Source organism: Hemiscyllium ocellatum, chromosome 48, assembly GCF_020745735.1.
Source record: "Hemiscyllium ocellatum isolate sHemOce1 chromosome 48, sHemOce1.pat.X.cur, whole genome shotgun sequence".
In the NCBI taxonomy this organism is placed as follows: domain Eukaryota; kingdom Metazoa; phylum Chordata; class Chondrichthyes; order Orectolobiformes; family Hemiscylliidae; genus Hemiscyllium; species Hemiscyllium ocellatum.
Genome location: NC_083448.1, coordinates 12,106,019 through 12,129,209, shown reverse-complemented (window position 1 = coordinate 12,129,209; position 23,191 = coordinate 12,106,019). Strand labels below are relative to the sequence as shown.

General features: G+C 41.1%; 1 protein-coding gene and 1 long non-coding RNA gene across 3 annotated transcripts in view; one reads left to right on the top strand and one right to left on the bottom strand.

Moving 5' to 3' along the window:
- The first annotated feature begins 82 nt into the window (after positions 1 to 82).
- myl7 (myosin, light chain 7, regulatory) lies at positions 83 to 21,770 on the top strand. Its single transcript, XM_060856728.1, has 7 exons — positions 83 to 155; positions 4,620 to 4,727; positions 15,449 to 15,524; positions 16,013 to 16,117; positions 19,333 to 19,411; positions 20,324 to 20,372; positions 21,651 to 21,770. Exons 1-7 carry the CDS (start codon positions 153 to 155, stop codon positions 21,753 to 21,755), a joined length of 525 nt encoding a protein of 174 aa, XP_060712711.1. The 5' UTR covers positions 83 to 152; the 3' UTR covers positions 21,756 to 21,770.
- The window catches only part of LOC132837053 (uncharacterized), a 26,287-nt gene continuing 7,825 nt past the window's right edge, over positions 4,730 to 23,191 (bottom strand). The window contains exons 2-3 of one of the 2 annotated variants that reach the window (XR_009647428.1): positions 13,822 to 13,913; positions 4,730 to 4,868 (exon numbers count right to left, since the gene is read on the bottom strand). This is a non-coding gene — a long non-coding RNA (uncharacterized LOC132837053). Of the gene's footprint in view, positions 4,869 to 8,379; positions 8,444 to 13,821; positions 13,914 to 23,191 lie in introns of those variants that run through there. The other variant, XR_009647429.1, reaches the window with a different exon arrangement.

The following is a 23,191-nucleotide window of genomic DNA, read 5'->3' as shown; positions in this document are numbered from 1 at the left end:
TGCTATGACAGTCTGACACTGGGTTGCATATTTCCATGTAAGGTTTATCCTTCAGTGTGCATCTGTTTTTAGGAATAGAAGAGATAAAGAGAACTATAAAGACTGATACAACTTGGCCAATTGGCGTTTGTTTCTCATAGCAGCTCCACAAAATGGTAAGTAATCAAATATCTTTCTGATTTCTATATATATGTTAGTCCATTGTTTTCTTAGTGTGGTACAAATTATCAAGATCAAATAAAGTTAAAAAATATTTGAAATAGGTCACTTCATGCTAAACGTTTTTGCCTTCCTTGGTAATTTATTTCTGCCTCTCTTGCTTTTAATTTTTCCAAAAAGACAGAACTTTAATCCTTCCTTTTGTTTCAATCTTAACTAAAGATTAACATTTTCAAGCTAAATAAGCTTGAAGCAAACTTTTGCTATAGTGGTGAGTTCTAAAATTGTTAATGATTTTACAGGATAATATTTGACTATTAGGAATCTTATTTCAATCAAATAAGTTGTTTTGTGGGAATGGTTGCAGAACAGTCATTTTTTAGTTTCAGTGATCTCGCAAATTGTGAAAACCAGTTTAGACAGGTCACAAAAACAATGACACAACTGAGCTGAATTACTTCAGAGGATCATATTGTCAATGTGTAAGAATGTTCACGTTTAATGCAAGTTGAAAATTTTTGAAGTCATCACTGTAAGTTAACAGGAAATTCAACGGATATTATTTCTTGCCTCTTGTATGAGTTTATATTATCTCTTTGATTTTAAATATTGACTGCAAACATCTTTTGGGATGCATTCTTTTGTCCACTGAAATGGGAAAAACTGTGTTTAATTGTTAACAATGGATGAACTCTGTGTGCTTAGCAGCCTTCACAAGTCTGTCAGAAATTGGGTGACTATTATTGAGCCCTATTTGTGTCTAGTTTTCTCAATGCACAATATGCCTTCATTGCAATTGACATTGATATTTTTAAATGCTCTCTTTTGCATTATTGCTTTAAAGCTTGGTTGTTTTCTCTCAATAACCTCAGTGACAGGATGGGATTTATGGCCACCAAGAGTATTGTTGAGAAGTCCAAGTAGTCATGATTTGTCTGTAGACTTGCCAGAATTAAACACTGGTACCTTCAGGGAAGCAAAGTGGAGACTACACTAAATCCTTGTGGTGTTGAAGCATTGACAACAAGGGTCAATAATATAATTTTTCACTCACTTTGCAGAAGCACATTTAGCTCTTTCAATCCTACAACCTTTAGAGGTCACTCCACTCCAACAATTCTTCCCTCATCTGTAGAACTGACTTCGATGGGTCTGGTGTGGAGATGCTGATGTTGGACTGGGGTGGACAAAGTCAGGAATCACACACACACACACCAGGTTATAGTTCAACAAGTTTCTTTTAAAATCACAAGCTTTCGGAGTGCTGCACCTTTGTCAGGTGACTTCACTTGACAAAGGTGCAGCTTTCCAAAAGCTTGTGATTGAAAATAAACATGTTGGATTGTAACTGAGTGTTGTGTGATTTCTGACTTCAATTGTTCCACCATTAGTGCGTGTCTTCAGCTCTCTAGGTCCTCAGATCATTATTTCTCAGGCCTCTCTGCATCTCTACCTCTCCTCCTTTAAAATGACCCTTAACACCTACCTTGAAAACAAGTGTTCATTCTTCTGTCATCACTGAGTGTTATGTGGCCCAGTGTCAGCCTCTCTTTGATAATGATCCGTTAAAGCATTTTGACTGCAATGGAAATTTGTAGTGATTTTATTATTAATTCTTGGAATGTGGTGTTGCTGGCCAGATCTGTACCTCATTGTCCAGAGGGCAGTTAAGAGTCAACCATATTGTTATGGATTTGGAACAACATGTCACACAGACCATGTAAGGGCGGAAAATTTTCTTCCTGAAATGACATGAGTGAACCAAATGGGTTTTATTCCAGTTTTTTCAAATTTAATTCAAATTCCATCATTTTCTGTGGTGGGATTTGGATCCATACCCTCAAAATATTGCACAATATACAATACAGGAACAGGCCCTTTAGCCACCAAGCGTGCGCCAATTCCTAATCCTTACTTATTTCCCACGCACAGTTTCTATCACTCTGTTTGCCTGCAATTCATGTACCTATCAGGAAACGCCATAAACATTGCTACCACCACCCTCTCCTGGCAGTGTGTTCCAGGCACCCACTATCCTCCATGTGAAAAATTCTCCCTGCACTTCTCCTGATAAACTTGCAGTTGGTCTTTTCACCCTGGGAAAAAGCATCTGGCTATCTTCCCTATCTATGTCTCTCATAACTTTTCCCTGATGCTATGGATTCTGAATCCAGTGACTTGGTCACTGTGGTACCACCTCCCTGAGCAGAGTGCTGTTCCTGATGTAGAAATGCTGATTTTATTCCCATAAGAAACTGGGCATGAATATTATAGTATTGAAGAATCCAAAAGATATTTATTACGATTGAATATTTTACACAAACCTTACATTCCTCAAATATGGAACTAAGATGAAGCTATTCTTTGAACACAGAGGAGAATGCTTCCTGTCGAGTATGTTGATTCCAATGCTCTGAGGTAAAATGCAGTGGGAGATCTTGATATCCTCAGCAGTGACGAGATCTTAAAAATACTGCCAGACTCACCCATGAGATACAACATGACAGTTGTGACAACAGTTTTGTCAGTTTGAGAGTTCAATCATTTGTATTTGTACAGTGATTGTAATATCTTAATTTTACTTCAGTAACTAATACATGTATTTCATCTGATTTTTAAGAACAAAACTGAGAGGTTTTTTTTGATTTACATATTAAAATATAAACATTTCGACTCTCATGACTATTGATGTACTGTTCACATAAGATGTGAAGAATTTATCTACACTCAGAAAAATTAAACATCTAAAAGGCAGACGGTAAGTTGTCCTTAAAAAAACCCAATGAGAGATAAATTAATGTTATACAAAAAAAAAGATGCTTGGCAATCTGATGCAGAATTTTTAGATGATATTATGTTTGAAAACATTATCTGGTTTCAATACAGTTGAGACTATTATCTCAGATAATGTAGTGAACTGGAGTGATTGACAAAATTTTATGCAGCATAACAAAGACTGACAGTGACTTTCAGATCTCGACAATGATTACACTTTGGCTTGGCAAAATGCAGAACAAAGGACACCAACTGTTTGTGAATGAAAGGAAGGAATATCTGTAACTGTAGTCGAGGGTGTTGTGCTGGAAAAGCACAGCAGGTCAGGCAGCATCCGAGGAGCAGGAGAATCGACGTTTTGGTCATAAGCCCTTCATCATTATGACAATGAAACATCGATTCTCCTGCTTCTCAGATGCTGCCTGACCTGCTGTGCTTTTCCAGCACAACACCCTCAACTCTGATCTCCAGCATCTGCAGTCCTCACTTTCTCCATATCTGTAATTATACCCAAATTCCATGACCAATTGACGGATCAAAGAGAAGTAAATGACATTTGGATTTACCGGAACAAACTAAATAGGTGGACTCAGGATTGCTCGATAGATCTTAATGCAGTTAAGGGGAGTGGAATGTAAATAGGACAGAAAAAAAAGATGTACATGCAATTCAATGGTATCCAGTACCCCAAAAATATGATTATTAATCTTTGTGCCACACTAGTTGGACAATGCTATCAACAACAATCTTTATTGAATAAGGGATTCATCATGACAGACTTTGAGTATGAGCTGAAACAGGTTATTATGACTTGAATGGAATGGTGACTCAGTGGTTAGCACTGCTGCCTCACAGCCCCAGGGATCCGAGTTTTATTGGAGCCTTGGGCGACTGTATGGTGTTTGCATGTTCTCCCAGTTTCCTCCAAGTGCTCCCATTTCCTTCCACAGCCCAAAAATATACAGGTTCGGTGGATTGACAATGCTAAATTACCCATAGTGTACATGGATGTACAGGCTAGGTGGGGTAGCCATGGGGTTTGCAGGGTGACACAGATAGGGAACGGGGTGGGTGTGGGTGGGATGCTCTTCAAAGAGTCACTTTGGCCTCAATGGGCTGAATGAGCTGCTTCCGCACGATAGGGATTCTATGATTTCATGTGGACCACTGGTGAAGACAGATTTGGCATATGGCTCATATTTTGTATGGATTGGAGATTGATGAGAACATGGTAACATGTGTATTTTAAGGAAGGGGAGAATTGGCCAAGAAGAACAGCTGGCTTATATCGTGTAAAAGTGGAAGGATGGCTGATCTTGAAATGGTATCTCTGCAGATTTTTCTCTTAAGATTTCAATGGGTGGAGAAAGTTTGTGAAGTGTTGTTCAAGTGAATTATATATCAGTTACGATGAGGACGGAGAGAATTGCAAATGCCAAACAGCATTTTCTTGATCTAAACTTTGTTTAAATTGATACAGCAGCAGATATGACCCATCTTAATATCTGTTCCATTCATTTGTTTTAATCATGATAGATTCTGCTTTCTCTTCTCATGAAAATAATGAAGTTCTCAATGATTTGTACCTTATTCCCTGACAAAATAACTATAACAGATAGATAAACTTCTGGTTTGCTGCTTTGAGATATAATGGTTCCTGTCACATTGTCTTTTGGGGATTTTAGGCAAGCAGGAAAGCAGCTCGAGGAAAAGCTTCATCCAAACATAACCAACGAAGCTCATCGAATGTCTTCTCCATGTTTGAACAATCTCAAATTCAAGAGTTCAAGGAGGTGAGGAGTCCATGTACTGTACTGTTCATGATTATTGTTATGATTGAGGCTGTTGTGTCGTCCCACGACGCCTTAGGTCACAACATAATATCAAATGTTGTTACAGTTCCCGACATGACCCATTAAATTCTGTGTCTGTATCTGGTTTTAACAAAAAAGACTTGTCAACTAGGATAGAAAATAAACAAGCATGACTGGTTTATTGTCAAAGCAAAACATATTCTCCAAGATGCAATAATTAGTTGTCGGGAACAGAGAACTGGAATTACTTATCTCTCTAAATATCCCCAAAACACAAATGGAAACATTTTTGTGATAAATGGCAAGAGTTGGATTCCTCTGTGAAAATCAGCCTTCTAAAACAAACCTTATGAACCACCTACCTTGTCAAGACCCTCCACCCATCTGATTGTAGCATAAATATGCCACTCATTATTCTTAAAATAACTCATGTCTCACTGGATAGCTGCTGAAAGATTAGCATGCCTGGTGCTATTTAAAAGCTCTTTGATGAGCACAGGCATCCCAAAGCTGCCTTGCTCGGTAATGGACAATCATTCTGAAGATGTCAGAGAAGGGGAAAGAAGCATCATGGTTCTCTGACAAGGACAGGTCCTCATGGAAGGGTTAGTGCAAAGGAGGGGGAGTCCTCTTCCTAGAGGACCGGCAGAGGAGGCCACACCACTGGACGCTGGCAGCCTGGTCTGAGATCACCACTTGGCTAAGTGCAGTCTTACTCATGTGGAGGACTGGCCAGCAACTTGGTAAGGAGGTCAGTGATGTTCTCCACTCTGCCTGGGTAAATGTCACAGCCTTACCTCTCATTCTCTCTCACTGTCTCTGTGACTACATCCATCTCCTGCCAATGGTCAGGTTCAACCACTCTCAATATTTCCTGCAACATTTTGCACTTGTTCTTGATCAGCCCACAACTCCCAAACCATGAACCCTGCATGGCCTCTGCATTTCATACCCACTTGGCCGGGACACCTTGTCACCTGTTGACTTACTCCAGCACTAACTGTGCCATCCACTTTCACCTCTCTCAATCCTTCCTTTTTTCTCAAAGCAGGAGAAAACAATCCTTCCATAATAAGGAGGAAGGACCCAGGATGGGTAGAAGAGTGCTCAATATCAGGTTTCTCGCCCATTACGAGGAGAGAATCCTGTCTCAGCATGTTCGATTTGCCAGGGATTATTGGGCCCATGTTCTCAACTGTGCCCATTCACTCTACTGTCAGTGTCATTGATTACACACCAGTTTGAACCATTAGCTGAGATTCCCTCTCTCACCCTTGAACTAACCTCACCTTAGGAGAAAGTGTGGACTGCAGATGCAAGAGAATCAAAGTTGAGACTTTGGTGCTGGAAAAGCACAGCAGGTGAAGCAGAATCCAAGCAGCAGGAGAATTGATGTTTTGAGCATAAGCCCTTCATCAGGAATGAGGCTCAAAACCTCACATTGGTGGTTTTGCAGTCTCTTCTACATTACCACCCACTCAAGGTGTGATCGCGCCATTTTCTTTCATAGTTTAAAACTTCAGGACAATGGACGACAACAAATGTAGTTCAGCCACGAGTCTCCAGCCTCTGCTTCTAAGCGTTGGTAAGGCCCCTAAAATCCAGATCCACTTCCTGAGAGACCTTCGTATGAACCCATTGGCTTCTGAACTCTCCATTTCTCCACTCAGTTCATTGACATGAGCCTTTAACTGCTCACCTCTAGCCCCCAGCCTTGACAACCTGGCAAATGAGATGAACATGCCACGTATGGACATATGCTCCTCCCCACCTTGGAACAGGATATTCCTGCCCACATGATCAAATTCCAATCCGTGCCTTAGGATATAAACCTTTTACAAATACAAAAGTCCAATCTTCACGATTGTCATCCCCTCTTTTGCACAGCTTGTAGCTTCTAATCTCGACAAATAGCTTGTGGAGTCCCTGATACATAGCAACAACCTCCTCCCCATCCTTTTCTCATTTCTCTTGATAAATCTGATAAGTGATCATGGTGACTTGAGTGACTTAACCGGACTGTTCTGGGGCAGATGTCCTATCCTCCCAGTCTAGATGCTTTGGAGCCACAGCATTGACCATGACCTGCTGTCTGGACTGTAGATGGATGAACAGCCTGAACATCCTGACTGGATGCCTGACTGTGGCCAATTCCCTCGATTGGTATTGAAAACCTGTCCTTGACTTACTTCCTAGGCCCCCCTTACTGATGGGTGCCTTGATGGGCTTGGATGAGATCACTTCCCTAAGACTTTGAGAAATCACTGCCTGCTTACAGTACATGCAATGCATTTGCAGGCGTAAGGTTAATATTAAATCTTCTGTACTGCAAGATTTATGCTCCTTTGACAAAGGACTGTTAAGCGGCATGACAAGGTGCCTAGTTATGTGGCCATGCAAATTGGGAAGGTAAGTATGCTGTGAGCATGCAAACAGAGTGCAAAGAGAGCAAGTGAACAACCTTGAGATACAACCTGGTCAGATCTAGTGTGCAGTGTATCCTTTCATCGGCAATTGCCATGTACTCTGAAATGTGTGTCTTGACTTAATAACGTCATACAAGTGGATCGGAGAGGTGCCGTGGGGATCCTTAGAGGTTGACAGTCTTCAGATGAGGGGTATTTGTGGCTGTGAATGGAGCTGCTGTTGCAAAGTGAGCAACATGGAGACTGTTCACAGCTACTGGTGAGCTGAAGTCACCGAGGTACATGCTCTGACATCCAGGTTGAGAATTCACAGTGCTTACTTTTCTGGTAGCAGGTTGTAGATTGGAAGGTGCAAACTAATGAGGCAGGATTAATATGGAAATAGTTCACTTAATAAGCAATTCATTAATGTTGATGTATATTTTATTCCACAAATCTGGACGACACATGTTTCTGTACAACAGTAAATGCTTTATTATCGGACAGCTGGCAAGAGATTCTCAATGTCCCCAAAAGTAGTCGCGTGTCTACTTACGGTGACACTTCTTCACAAATCTCTGCTCTACACACAAAGACGGTATTTTTGTAGGAATTAATCAAAAGTTCTATAAGTCACATGATCGATTGTCATGACATTGATAAAGATAATCAATTATTATTTTACAATGCCCAGTGATTGTCAATGTCCTGTGATAACGAGTGGATGGATTAGAGGGATTGATTATTTTATTCTTCATAATCGTGTGTTGATGGGAAGAGATTAAAATAGAAGGGCTTTGCTTGTGCTCAATGGGGGATTCACATATCTATGTTAATAGGGAGAGGAAGCAAGATAATGGGAGCAGGAGGCAGTTAATAGGGTTATGGCCAAGGCTATCAGTCTTGTCCAGGGAGGGCAAATATCTTTGCCTTAGGCTGCAAGTGGAATCCACATGTATGGCTCCTGAGATTCAGTTCTCTGAGAGTCAGCCAGCTCCCTTACTGAGATGTCCTATCACATTTTGTAAGAGGACAGACATGCAATTGGTACTGCAGTGAGTCCTCTTAGCAATGTTTAACCCTTGAGTCCATAGTACGCCATGAAAAACTAGTAAAAGATGGAACTGATCTCTTTGTGGCTTTCGAACTTCCTCATTGCTACCTCGCAAGAATCTTAGCTTGACACTCAGAACATATTTAAAAGTTGTTGTTCCGATGTGGAGATAGGCCCTGGTGTACTTCTTGCATAAGTCTGCCAATTTCTTGTCATAGTCCACACTGTTGAGGCTTCTGTAAGATTCCAGTCAATGTATCAGTCTACCAGCCATACAGACAGCATCAAAAAATACACTTGTTGGATTTCCCACTGTTTAAATCTAAAATACAATTAGTTCTAACTTATGGGAGCCATTAGACCTCACACAGACCAAGTGAAAAGTTCAGGCCTAACATGCCCATTTGTCTCTCATAAAAGCAACAGTGTCAATTCTGGAGATTTGAAAGTGCTGAAGAGACTCAGCAGGTGACATATCATCCGTGGAGAGAGTAAAACAATGTACGCATTGAGAGCAATGTGAATCAACTTTGAAACTGAAGTTTGTTTTCTGTGCTGTTGACAAAGTAGAAGGGAGGGTGACTGGAGTCTTCATTTCAAAAGGAATGAAGAATAAAAATGGGGAAGTCTTGTTAAAACTGTACAAGGCCATAGCTGGAATACACTGAACAGTTTTGGGCATTTATATAAAGAAAGGTACACTAGCATTTGAGGCAATCCATAGAAGTTTCATTTGATTGATCCTCGGCATGGAAGAATTTCCATATGAGACACGGTTGACCAGATTTGGCTTGTACTCATATGGAATTTAGGAAAAGGATAGGAGATCTTAGTTAAACACAAGATTTTTAGGGGCTGATGCTGAGAGATTATTTCCCTTTGTGGAAAAGTCTCGGGCCAGAGAACAGCATCTCTCTGGGATTGGCTTTCAATCGAGCTCTGTGTCAAGGCGAGGTTGAAAGTGTCCATATGAGAAAAAGATGGTGTCGTGAAATGGCAGGGAACTGGAAGTTTGGGGGCTTTCTTAAAGACTGACTCAATGTGTTTGGCAAAGCAGTTAGACCATAACACCATCAGACAAAGGAGCAGAAATTAGGCCACTCAATCCATCAAGTCTGCTCCACTATTCAATCATGGCTGCTAAGTTTCTCAACCCTCTTCTCTCGCTTTCTCCTGTAACCCTTGATCTCCTTTACAATCAAGAACCTATCTATCTCAGTCTTAAATATACTCAGTGACCTGGCCTCCAAAGCCCTCTGTGGCAGTGAATTCCATAGATTCATCACTCTCTGGCTGAAGAAGTTTCTCCTTATCTCTATTCTAAAAGATTTTCCCTTTACTCGAAGGCTGTGCCCTCAGGCTGTAGTCTCTCCTACCAATGGAAACATCTTCCCAATATCCATTCTGTAAGTAACAATTAGATCCCCCCTCATCCTCTAAACTCCATCGAGTATAGGCCCAGAGTCCTCAAATGTCCCTCATCTATTAAGCTGCTCATTCCGGGGACCATTCTCACAAACCTTCTCTGGACCTGCTCCAGGACCAGTACATCCTTCTTGAGATATGGGGCCCAAACCTGCACACAATTCTCCAAATGTGTCTGACCAGGGCCTTATAGAGCCTCAGACATACATCCCTGCCTTCATATTCAAGTCCTCTCAAAATAAATAGTCATTGCATTTGCCTTCTTAACTACTGACTCAACCTGCAAGTTTACCTTGAGAATCTTGCACTAGAACTCCCAAGTCTCTTTGCACGACAGACTTCTGGTTTTTAGAAAATAGTCTATGCTTCTATTCTTCCTTACCATGCACCTGCATGACCTCACATTTTCCCCCTTTGTAGTCCATCTGCCACTTCTTTGCTCATTCTCCTCACCTCTCTAGCCTTCCCATCTCCTCAATGCTACCTGTCCCTCAGCCTATCTTTGTACTGTCTGCAAACTGAGCCAGAATGCCCTCAGTTCCTTCATCTAGATCATTAATGTATCAAGTGGAAAGATGTGGTCCCAACACTGAGCCTTGCAGAACATCACTTGTCATCGGGTACTGTACTGAGAAGGACTCTTTTATTCCCACTCTCTGCTTTTTGTCAGACAGCCAAGCTTCTATCCATGCTAGCACCTTGCCTGTGACAACATGGTCTCTTATCTTACTCAGTAGTCTCCTGTGCAGCACCTTGTCAAAGACCTTCTTGAAATCCAGGTAGATAACATCCATTGGCTCTCCTTGGTCTAACCTGCTTGTTACTTTCTCAAAGAATTCTAGCAGAACCTCCCCTTGAGGAAATCATGCCAACTCTGCCCGATTTTACCATACACTTCCAAGTATTCAGAACCCACACCCGAGGTTTGGCTAATTGGACTGTAATTTTCCGTCTTTTGCTTTACTGTCTTTTAAAACAGAGGTGTTACGTTAGCGATTTTCCAGTCCTCTGGGACCCTCCCTGTTGATAGCAATTCCTAAAAGATCACCACTAAAGCCTCCACAATCTCTGGGGTATAGTCCATTTGGTCCAGATCCATCTTCAGGCCATTCAATTTTTCCTGCACCGTCTCCTTGGTGATGGCCACCAGCTCAGCTCTGCCCCTTCACTGTCTTGAATTTTTGGGATAGTCCCGAGATCTTACACTGTGAAGACTGACATGAAGTAATTATTCAGTTCCTCAGCCATTTCCTTGTTCCCTACTACTATCTCTGCAGCGCCATTTTCCAGTGGCCCAATGTCGACTTTTGCCTCTCTTTTGCTCTTTATATATCAAAAGAAACTCTTACACTCTTAATTTGTATTTCTGGCTAGTTTACCCTCATATTTCATCTTCTCCCTCCTTACTTTTTTTTTGTTGCACTCTGTTGGTCTTTCTGAGCTTCCCAACCTCTGATTTCCCACTGCCCTTCACCACATTATATGCTTTCTCTTTTGCTTTTACACTATCCCTGACCTCACTAGTCAGCCATGATTGCCTCATCCTCCCTGAACCATACTTCTTTCTCGTAGGGATGATTTTTTGCTGTGTCTCCTGAATTACTCCCAGAAACTCCTGCCTTCGCTGTTCCACTGTCTTTCCTGCTAGACTCCTCGCCCAGTCAATTGTACCCAGCTCCTCCGTCATGCCTCTGTAATTGCCTTTATTCAGCTGTAATAGCGTTATCTCTGATTCTATCTTTTCCCTGTCAAATTGCAGAGTAACTTAAGTCATATTATGATCACTGTCTCTTGAGGATTCCTTCACCTTAAGCTCCCTTATCAAGTCTGCCTCATTGCACAACACGAAATCCAGTATTGCCTGTTCTCTAGTGGGCACCACCACAAGCTGCTCCAAAAAGATATCTCGTAGACATTCCACAAATTCCTTTTCTTGTAATCCACTACCACTGATTTTTCCCAGTCCATCTGCATATTGAAATCCCCATTACCACTGCAACTTTGCCTTTCCTGTATATCTTGTCTGTCTCCTGGTGTATTTTGTGCCCCAGCTCCTGACTGCTCAGTTATTCAGACTGCTTTTGGTCTCTTCAGTGCACAGGAGGCTACATTGTGAGCAGCGAATGCAGTATACTAGATCTTAAAAAGTACAAGTCGAATATTGCTTCATTTGGAAGCTATGTTTGGGACATTGGACAGCAAGGATGCAAAAGGAAGTGTTGAACACCAGACCTTCTGCAATGGTGTGAGAAGATGGCATGGAGGGTTGGGGGTGAGGAGTTTAGAGTGACAGAGGAGTAGAAAGGAAAGAACAATCCCTGCAGCATGCTTACAAGAGATGGGAGGGGAAGATGTTTTCAGTAATGACATCCTGCTGGATGCAGGGAAATTGTGAAGATTGATTCTTTAAATGCAGAAGTTGTTGGGTGGAAGATGAGGATGAGGGGAATCTTGCTGTTTTTCTTGGGTTGGGAAGGGAAGTGGTGAGGACAGATGTGCTTGAAATGGGTCTGACACCATGGAGGGCCCAGTCACCCATAGTCCAGGCAAATCCTCAGTTGAAGACAAAGGAAAACATGTTGAAGGCAACCAATGGAACACATACAACAAAGATGGAGAAACTGGGAGAATGGAAATAAGTCCTGACAGGAAGTGGGGTGTGAGGGTCAAGATACTAAACTAGAGGGCATAGGTGAGAGGACAAGGATCTGAGGGGAAACATTTTCATACAGAGAATGGTATGTGAATGGAATGAACTGCCAGAGGAAGCGATGAAGGATTGTACAATTACAACATTTAAAAGGCATCTGGATGGGTATATGAGTAGGGTTTAGACAGATATGGGCCACATGCTGACAAATAGGACTGGTTAAGTTTGGGACAATTAGTTGGCAGGAATGAGTTAGACTGGTTTCTGTGCTGTATAACTTGACTTGATGCCAACTGAGTATCACCCAAGCAGCCATTTGTTTCCTATTTTCAATAATTTTATATCTCTATAAAAATAAATAATTGAAGAAAATGATTATTAATTTCACCATTTCATCCTCGAGGGTTGCATACACTTGTTTGAAGAACAGTCATAGCAGATTTGAAACTTTAACTCTGTTTCTGTCACACTAAATGGTGCCAGATCTGTGGAGTTCCTCCAGCATTTTGTATTTGTTTCAGATTTCCAGCTTTCATTGTATTTTACTTTTATTACACACAGTAATGTTGCTCAGATTGATCCTCAATCCCAATCCAGACTAATCATGCAGGATTGGCAACCCCACACTGTGGAGGTCAGGAGTCCTGTGCAGCAATAAAACTGCTGAGAAAAACTTGCAGTTGAATCTTAGCATTGTTGTCAAATTTCACGTAGGGTTTCCTTCTGTGTGGCTGACCACTTGTTGTCTTCCCAAACTCACCTTATGAATTGTGCACAAGATCCCACGGTACCTCACTTGTCCTATTCTCCTACTTGGTGCAGGCGGAAGTACCAGTCACTGTCACTCGCCGGATTCCCAGTCTGGTGCCATTTTTAAAGCCTGGCCTTGCACCTGGTCAAGTGTGAGTGGCCTGCAACTGCCCTCCACTTTCATTTTACTTGCCCCAGACATGGAGTAATTGGAATCCCACTTTGCTGACCAGGCTATGCTGGGCTGGCTATGCTTGTCATCACTACTCATGGAGTGTTCCCTGAGATATTGGTGTTGGATGGAGGGTCAGAGTAGGAGCAAGCTAGAGGCACCAGGTCATCATTCTGACCTTGATGTTGGAATTGTCACCATCCATTTTTTTTAATCTGGTGGGTGGGAGAATGGGAAACTGCACATCCAAAAGGAGAGAAGATGCGAGAATGAGGATGTTAATGCATGTAAATCGGCCTTTCACCACCCGTCTAGCTGTTTAACACTTGGTTACAAATAGAATTTAGTGTTCTTAGCAGTGAGAAGCTAATCACTGGCCTTCTCACCCAATTTTGCTAACTTTCTAATCACAGTCCATGCCATTGAGGGGCTGGAAAAGCTCTGCCTTTCGTCTTAAGTGGCTTTACAAAGTGACTTTCATGGCAGTAAATTTGTTGTTAAAGGCTCACTCATTGGCAGGCACTCAGATCACTCAACTCCATGTGCTCTTATAAGTCGTGCAGTTTTGTGTGGTTTCTTAATTTCCAGATTGCTTCCTTTGAATTTTCTCCCCTTACCTGTCCGTCTAAACATCATCTCACTTGGAATTGCTTCTGTTCTTCTCCTTTGAATGAACTAACAACTGGAGGAGTGGTCCATCAGTATCTGCCTAAGTTACCAGGAGAAAAACGGCAGTTAGACCAAATAAGACAGTCCGATCAGCCAATAAATATTTTCTTTGATATTTCTGAAGAAGTGCTGGAGAAGAACGCATTTCACCAAACTATAGCAGTCTCCTGAGGCAGAACTCATTGCCTGCTGGGTGAGTGACCATGCTTTACTAGTGGCTGTCAAAGTCACCACACAGGAGCTATTTTCCCATTGGCTCCTTCCAGATTGCTGCAGGGGACATGATAGAACAGTATTCAGTAAGGTTGCATTCTGCACATCAGAAGCTGAACTATTAGCTTGTGTAAAAGGAGTCCACTTGATCAACGTGTAACTGATATTTAATCAGCACAAAAAGCAAGATTTGAATGATAATATTTTCCAATATGAATGACCTCTGCAGGTACATTGTGATATTAGCCACCTCTACCAGTGCATTGTTCTGGGGAAGGGTTTTTGGAGGTAGTTCATTGTCACTAATCCTCCTGTTCTTGAGCCTGTCTCATGAGTAGCCACTGTGGATCAGAAAAGGAAACGGTAACAGGTATTGTTGCATGATAGTAGCAAGTATTGCTATATTTCTCAGACATGATGACGAGGACCTCCAGGAACTGGTAGAGATACATCTGGTCCCTCTGAAAGCTTAAATGGAGCTGCCAAGAGCCAAATGTCACCTCGAGCAGGAAGACCACATAGAATTATATGGTCCAGTCCTCAAGGACCTTTCCCACCTCTCTGGAAATGTTGAAGCCATTATTTTAGTGAATGCCAAGAAACCTATACAACATACTCAGCCTACTACTGGGACTAACAAGAGACTTTGAACCTATGTTTCCCAAAGCTGTGCACCACTGAAATTTTCCTCACATAGTCTGTCTCTGCGTAATCTAATTTCTGGAGAATAATTCATCAGCAACTCTAGTGGCATTGTGTCATTCAACTCTATTGGTATAGTGTGATATATTCAATCACTGCTGGGAGCCATTATTTCTGCTGACTGATGGTTGAGTTGGACCAGCATGATTTTCCTGGCCAATTTTGATTGTTTTGTTCACAAGGTCAACAAAGACTATCCAAATGAAGTGTTATTTCTGATGACAGCTGTTCATCCTGTCGTGGCCAGATTTTACAGTCAGATTTCAATTTCATGCTCGACACAGACTTCTCAAATGTAACAGATGGTAAGTTTGAACCTTACTTGCCTGGTTGACATTAAAATCCACTGGCTTAAAATGGACTTGGAGTTAAAAATCAGATCCATGGATTTTGTAAGAAGCAGAGTAAGTGATGCTGGGGTGTTACAAAGGTAAAAATTATTCAAGGTGAAAGAATTTGGACTTGCTGTTTTTTTTAAGCAGGATAAGGATTCAATGTATTTCTGAGAAAATTAGTTTTTGAGACACATGGAAGCACAGGAATGACAGATCTGATTGCAATACAGTCTATGTTGTAAAGGTAATTCTCAGGCTGGTGAAGATCACATGATAAATGATGCTCATGCAATTACTGACCAAACCTCTGTCATGGATTCCCCAGGCCTTCGGCTGCATTGATCAGAACCGAGATGGAATTATCAGTAAACAGGACCTGAAGGAGACTTTTATGCAGCTGGGTAAGTGAACTGGGTCAGTTCTTGCTATTAATCTTCGGTTTTCCTTTCTGTCCAGTAGTTTCAAAACATTACAAGCATTATGTAATTTTTCAACATATATGAAAAGACTTAAGATAATATTTTCTAATCACTTTGATCAGAAATGTTGGGACATACCTCCCAAAACACATGGGATATGAACCCAGGTCCCCTGGGATATAGGTAGGCACCCTATCATTGCAGCAGAAGAGCCCTGTCTCGTGATTTCAGTTTTAAAGCGTTTACAGAGGTGAGTGGTGTCTGGGATTCAGTGTGACTGGCTGGAGAGACTGCCAATGGTGAAAAAGTGCTGCAATTGGTCCATGGTACTCATGGCTGATGCTTATTGGTTTTTAGCCCCACAAACCAATCCAATTTCTTTAGGAAGACACTGATCCAATTGTTAAAAAAAAGATAGAAATGCTATCTGCATTTGATATGAACATTAACCTGTTTGAATATATTTATAGGTAAATTGAATACCAGTGATGAAGAATTGGAAGAGATGTTGAAAGAGGGAAAGGGGCCAATGAACTTTACAGTGTTCCTCAGTCTGTTTGGAGAAAAACTGAATGGTAACGTGAAGACAGTGTTCTGACAGCCACTGGCTTATTCAATAACCTAATTCATATATGTGATGGGTCTCAAATCTTAGCATTATCTTTTTAATAGCACTGGAAAATTTCTTTCAATATATGATGATGTAACCCATATTTGGAAGATGCCCTTGCCTCTGAATCAGAAGGTCATTGGGTTTGATTCCAGTTCAGGTATTTGGGCATGAAATCGAGGCTGGCACACCAATGCCATCTTTTGAATCAAGTGTTAAAGTGAAATGTAACAACAGGAGGTGAACCCCTCTATAATGAAACCAAACACTCAGAAAGGCTCACTTTGCCTCATAATCTGTTGAAATATGAGTGACAGAGAACTCCCAAATTCCACTATTTTTAAAAAAATCAATTTAATTTTTCAACTCGAAAAGTGAACATTAAACAACAATTATTCACTACTCTTAGCCCCCTTTCTCATAACTGCTTATTATTTGCCTCCAAATTAATAACAATATGCTGTTACAGTAAGACACTTGTTAAAATTACATCAACTTAATTTCAAAACCACACAGCTGCTGTTGTCTTTTGTGACTTCACTCTTCTAGCTGCTGAATTTCCTGAATCACCTTCGTTTCATATGATTCATATGAAAAGATATCTTTTAATACAGAGCGTTACTTAATTTCTTGGATCTGTCTTGATGGCAGTTGCTCTCTCTCCAATTTTAAAAATGCCCACATTTTTACATTCCCAACATTGGATCATCTCATTGGTTTGATGTTTGTAAAACAATAAATTCAAACTCAAATTGGGTTTTAGTATCCTGGGACATAATTTGAACTGATTGGTTACATTCAAATTGTTGTCAAAATAACAACCAAAACTCAGGTATCTATTTCACAGCCAAATGTCACAAATTTTCAATTTTCCAGTACACTCTGGGACTGCCATCTAGTCATCTACACAGGGGTTTGTACGCTCTCAGTTCAGAACAGCATTCATTCTTGCTTAAAAGTACTGTACATGCCTTCAACTTCATAGCAAAACTCTCTGTGCTCCATCAAGTGTATCTAAATGGCACTAATTTTAAGAAAAGCAGGGTAGTTGTCACCTGGAATGTCACCATTATTTGTACCTCAACAAGCATCACTCAAATACAAAATGTGTGGACCTTGCAGTTATGGACCAGACCAGACCCCCTCAAAATATTGGAAGAAAGTAGTCCAGACCCTAACTTTGCTAGTTGTTTTAGAGTCATAGAGATGCACAGCATGGAAACAGATTCTTCGGTCCAACCCGTCCATGCCAACCAGATATCCCAACCCAATCTAGTCCCACCTGCCAGCACCCGGCCCATATCCCTCCAAACCCTTCCTATTCATATACCCATCTTAAATGTTGCAATGGTACCAGCCTCCACCACTTCCTCTGTCAGGTCATTCCATACACGCACCACCCTCTGTGTGAAAAAGTTGCCCCTTAGGTCTCTTTTATATCTTTCCCCTCTCACCCTAAACCTATGCCCTCTAGTTCTGGACTCCTCCACCGCAGGGAAGACTTTGCCTATTTATCCTATCTGTGCCCTTCATAATTTTGTAAACCTCTAAGGATACCCGTCAGCCTCCGACGCTCCAGGTAAAACAGACCCAGCCTGTTCAGCCTCTCCCTATAGCTCAAATCCTCCAACCCTGGCAACATCCTTGTAAATCTTTTCTGAACCCTTTCAAGTTTCACAACATCTTTCCGATAGGAAGGAGACCAGAATTGCACGTAATATTCCAACTGTGGCCTCACCAATGTCCTGTACAGCCGCAACATGACCTCCCAACTCCTGTACTCAATACTCTGACCAATAAAGGAAAGCATACCAAACGCCTTCTTCACTATCCTATTTACCTGTGACTCCACTTTCAAGGAGCTATGAACCTGTACTCTAAGGTCTCTTTGTTCAGCAACACTCCCTAGGACCTTACCATTCAGTGTATAGGTCCTGCTAAGATTTGCTTTCTCAAAATGCAGCACCTCACATTTATCTGAATTAAACTCCATCTGCCACTTCTCAGCCCATTGGCCCATCTGGTCCAGATCCTGTTGTAATCTGAGGTAACCCTCTTCGCTGTCCACTACACTTTCAATTTTGGTGTCATTTGCAAACTTACTAACTGTACCTCTTATGCTTGCATCCAAATCATTTATGTAAATGACAAAAAATAGAGGACCTAGCACCGATCCTTGTGGCACTCCACTGGTCACAGGCCTCCAGTCTAAAAAACAACCCTCCACCACCACTGTCTGTCTTCTACCTTTGAGCCAGTTCTGTATCCAAATGGCTAGTTCTCCCTGTATTCCATGAGATCTAACCTTGCTAATCAGTCTCCCATGGGGAGCCTTGTCGAACGCCTTACTGAAGTCCATATAGATCACATCTACTGCTCTGTCCTCATTAATCGTCTTTGTTACTTCTTCACAAAACTCAATCAAGTTTGTGAGACATGATTTCCCAAGCACAAAGCAGGGATGCAGCTGGCCAACTTACTTAGCTTTAAACAAAACAGAATTTATTTACCAGATTACTGAATGAAACACAAACAAGAGAGAACAGAATAACTTGGCAATTCTAAAAACCCAACTTAATGATGCTGTTCCAAATACTTGCTACAATCCCCATAAACACCCCTTGGCACAAGGGCAAAATCAAACACAAGGTCTTACAGGAGAGAAGTCAGAGAGAGGGGGTCAGCATCGACCTGCTTCTCTTAGATCCAACAGCTTCACAACTCTATTGTTTGATAACCAAACCAAACAAGGGAAAAGCTTAGCTGGGAGAACTTGTCACTCCCCTTTCACTGCACAAGTGTCTTTTTAAACTTACAAGCCTGAGGCAGTATCTGTTAGCTATAATCAAACTGGGCCTAAAACCCTTAAACTTAGACTTTTCGGAGTCTGTGTCTGATACGACCTCTCTGAAAAATAAACCAAGGACAACATAAGATTGTTAAAGGAGCAACCTCATGACATCACTGAGTGCAAATTGGTTGCTGCATTTCCTTAATCACAACAGGTACTGCACTGCAAAAACACTTGTTTGGCTACAAAGTGTTTTGAAATGTTCTTATGGGTGTAACTGCAAGTCTTTCTTTTTGATTTTATTACCACATCATGCAATTTTAGCCATTCCAGCCCAAATGCTGGTGCTGGCAAGGGCAATTAATTTGAAGTTTATTTTATCTCAATAGGAAGTGACCCAGAAGAAACCATCTTAAATGCCTTCAAATTGTTTGATCCCCAAGGAACAGGGCATGTCAAGAAGGATGAGTGAGTTGCAAAGTCACTGCAAATGTTGCATGAGGCTGTACTTTTAGTATTTCAGCGGATTCCTTCTTCCTGTAAATTTTCTGATATTCAGCATAATGTGATTTGCATCAGAGCTTCTTGCTACAAGCTATTTAGTGACGGTGTGGAGAAAGTGAGGACTGCAAATGCTGAAGATCAGTGTCGAAAAGGGTGGTGCTGGAAAAGCACAGTCAGTCAGGCAGCATCCGAGGACCAGGAGAATCTTTTCTGATGAAGAGTTCATGTTCGAAGCATCGACTCTCCTGCTCCTCGGATGGTGCCTGACTGACTGAGCCTTTCCAGCACCACACTTAGTGACAGTGTGTCCATAAATCGATCAAGGCAGTTGTTTACTTATGGTGATGCTATTAGTTGTCTTGCTTCTACAAGTTTTCTAACACCTTGACAGTTGGAAGTACTGACTGATGGAGAGACAGAGTTGTTATAGTGTTCAAGATTATACTTGTCTGTATGTGCAGCCCTAATTCTTTGGAGTATGGCAACACAAAGTTATATCAATGATTGAGTAATCCGCGGCATGGACTGATGATCCAAAGGTGTGACTACTGCGAGTTGACAGGCAATTTCACTTCAAATAATTTGCAAGTAAAAAGACAGGACCTTTTTTGATGACCTTAGAAACTTCTCTGGCACATAAGACGATGTAGTATCCTGAAGACGTGAAAAGTGTTCTTGAATGACACATTACATTTGTTCAAATCACTGACCAAGGATAAAGAAAAGGCTGATTAGATTTCATGCATTTGAACTAATAGTGGATTAAACGAAGATAATTCCATACCATTAGGTTTAATCCACTCATGATCAAATTTAGAAAAAAAACATTAATATCTTGCATCTGAACATTGGGTATGCTTTTCTCTTGCTTTACAGATTTAAGAGACTCCTGATGACACAAGCCGATAAATTCAGTGCAGATGAGGTGAGATTTTGTTCTCTAAAATTATATCATATCTGAGATACCTCAGATTCAAAGGTTTTCCCATTTTGACTTTAGGTGAACTAGACCAAACCCACAATTCTATTTGAGGTAGAACGGAACCCTTCAGGGAACATGCTTATTTCAGGGAAACTAACTGCCCACAAGGTGGGGCTCCAACTTGTGGAATGCAAATTTTTACCGAGTATGGTTGTCTCAAGATGATTGATCCTTCTCAGAGTGAAAAAATTGCTGGTTACTCTGAGTTGTTTCAAGTCTTTGCCCGAGCAACTTCACAGTATGAAACTTTTTGTTTGGTGATTGAACGTTACCCAAGTGGACACAGACAGTTGAAAAGAGAGATGAAAAGGGAATAACAAAACAATGAAAGATCTGTCAGAATAGATCGGTAAAACTGTTCCCATTGTGGGAAGGATCAGGACCTGGAGGGCACACATTGGTAAATGAATCAATGAAGACATGAGGAGAGACATTTTCATGCAGCACGCGGTTGTGATCTGGAAGGCACTGCCTGAGAGTACAATTGAGACAGGAACAACCAAGGCATGACTCAATCAATCAAAGCCAATAAGATTATTATCTGAGGTGAAAGAATGTGCAACGCTCTGAGAAGGAGGCTTATCAGGAGCACAAGTAAAACTTGCTTGTCCAGAGAGATTCTACAAATGGAATAGATTGAATATTCTCTTTTTTAATGCTATTGTGCTCAGCTGCACAGACCAGAAAGTCTAGATTTAATTCCCAGGCTAGATATTTTGTAATCAACCTGGTCAGAGATGTTATTATTTGAACCTGGGCCTGCTGGCTCAGAGATAGAGATAGGTAAATGACGACTGCACCGCAAGAGCTTCTAATATTCCCCTTCTCTGCGGTCAACAATCTGTTACTTTGGGTGGTTATCTAAATGATAGGAAACTTAGCTATCAATTGCACGTTCTCTAATTGGTGAAGACTAATGGTTCAGTTGGATTTTCTCTAATCAAGACTGAATAAAACCTGGGGTGTCAGGCATGAAGAATATCTTGAAATTGAAAAGGATAAAGAAAGTGGGGTTGAAAAGCACAGAGTTTATGATTATTTCACAGTTTTACGAAATTGTAATTTGGTATTTCACATAAAAGAAAATTTAGTGTTGCTAATGTATTTAAAAAACCAATCAAATTCTATTGTCTAAATGTGTGTTACCCTGACAGCTGTGTGACCTGGTGGTATATGCTCAGTGCTTTCGTAACCTCTATTCCTGTTCCTTTCTTCCCACAGGTAGAGCAGATGTTTGCTGTGACTCCCATTGATGTTGCAGGAAACATTGACTATAAGTCACTATGTTATATCATCACACATGGAGATGAGAAGGAAGAGGCATAGTTTGAATGTTGTTGGTGTGTGGCTTCTGCTGTCATTAATAAAAACATCAATGATAATGATCATATGAATCATCTCTCAATAAAACACCACTACTCAAAGTGGACAATTAATCCTTCGATGTTTAGCTAAGCACAACTGCTCATATCAGATTATCATGCTCACTCTTTTACTGGCTAATGGCCACTAATAAATCATTTATTTCATGCCATTTTGTCACCTTCCCCTCTTGTTGTGAAGTTGTTCGCTTTTCTCTGGAATACATTCCTCGGATTCAATAATAGTAAGTTTTTGCGCATGATTCCTGAGACTGTGGATACTGACTGGAGATTCTGTTACTGAGGGGTAAGCCTGGCCACACACAAATGCACACTTTACTGAGAGGCATGCGATTGTAATGAGAGACAGGAATCTGTCTGACTTTTCTGTCCTGAACCTTGCACATTGAGTGATATTTGGCATAGATTGTGTCAAAGTTGGAATCTTCCCGTTCCATTTGACTCAATGACTGACTGAATAAACACCCTGTACCATTGTTGAAAAGTGTGACGCTGGAAAAGCACAGCAGTTCAGCAGCATCTGAGGAGCAGGAGTATTGATGTTTCAGGCACAAGCCTGTCATAAACTAGTTCCTTTTTTTTCTAAAAGCTGTTCCTTGGCTCAAGAATACTCTGTCCTTGATTTTTTTTCCTGAGAGGTAATAAACCGTGCCAGGCTCCGATCAGTCTGGTTTGGTACAGAGATCAACAGGATTTCGAGAGGCCTTTTGTTCATATGTAAACAGATGAGACTTCAAGCCAAAGTGGTCATATTTTAGAAGTGAAGAAAAAGGGGAGTAAAAAGAAAGGGGAGTGGTCAGCTAACTGAGCAGTTTTATTTCAATCTTGAACTGGTTGGAAGTTCAACAGGGAGCTGTGTGGAAACTCTCTCTCCCTTTCAACTTCAAACTGTAAGCATGTGTTCCATTTATACTGGTTTTTAAAGGGAGTTTGCTTATTAGGACTGTTGGGTATATTTGGAACAGCATAATTAGTTCTCGTTGGTTAGGCTGTGTTCTGGAAGGCTTCTTTATTCTATTCTTTGTGTTTCATTGCGTAATTTTGTGAAGACATTTTTGTCTGTTTTAAAATCTAGTAGTCAATCTAGCTAACTTAATCCAGATAGTTTTCACTGTACACTTAGGAAACAAATTGCAAAGTTACGGTCTGAGCTGCCTGCTTAAGAATGTCTTGAGTAGTCTCAAGCCTCATGCCTGCTCCTCGGATGCTTCCTGTCCTGCTGTGCTTTTCCAGCACCACACTTTTCGACTCTGATCTTCAGCATCTGCAGTCCTCACTTTCTTCTACCCTGTGTCATTGGCCAAGCAAATCTACTTCTTTTTCAATGGCTTGATCGTACTCAGGCAAACTTGCCTCGGTAACAGCCAGCACACATTTTGC

Coding starts and splice junctions, on each gene's coding strand:
- myl7 (XM_060856728.1), top strand. Junction 16,118..19,332: donor GTTTGGAGAAAAACTGAATG/GTAACGTGAAGA, acceptor TTATCTCAATAG/GAAGTGACCCAGAAGAAACC. Junction 19,412..20,323: donor GGGCATGTCAAGAAGGATGA/GTGAGTTGCAAA, acceptor CTTGCTTTACAG/ATTTAAGAGACTCCTGATGA.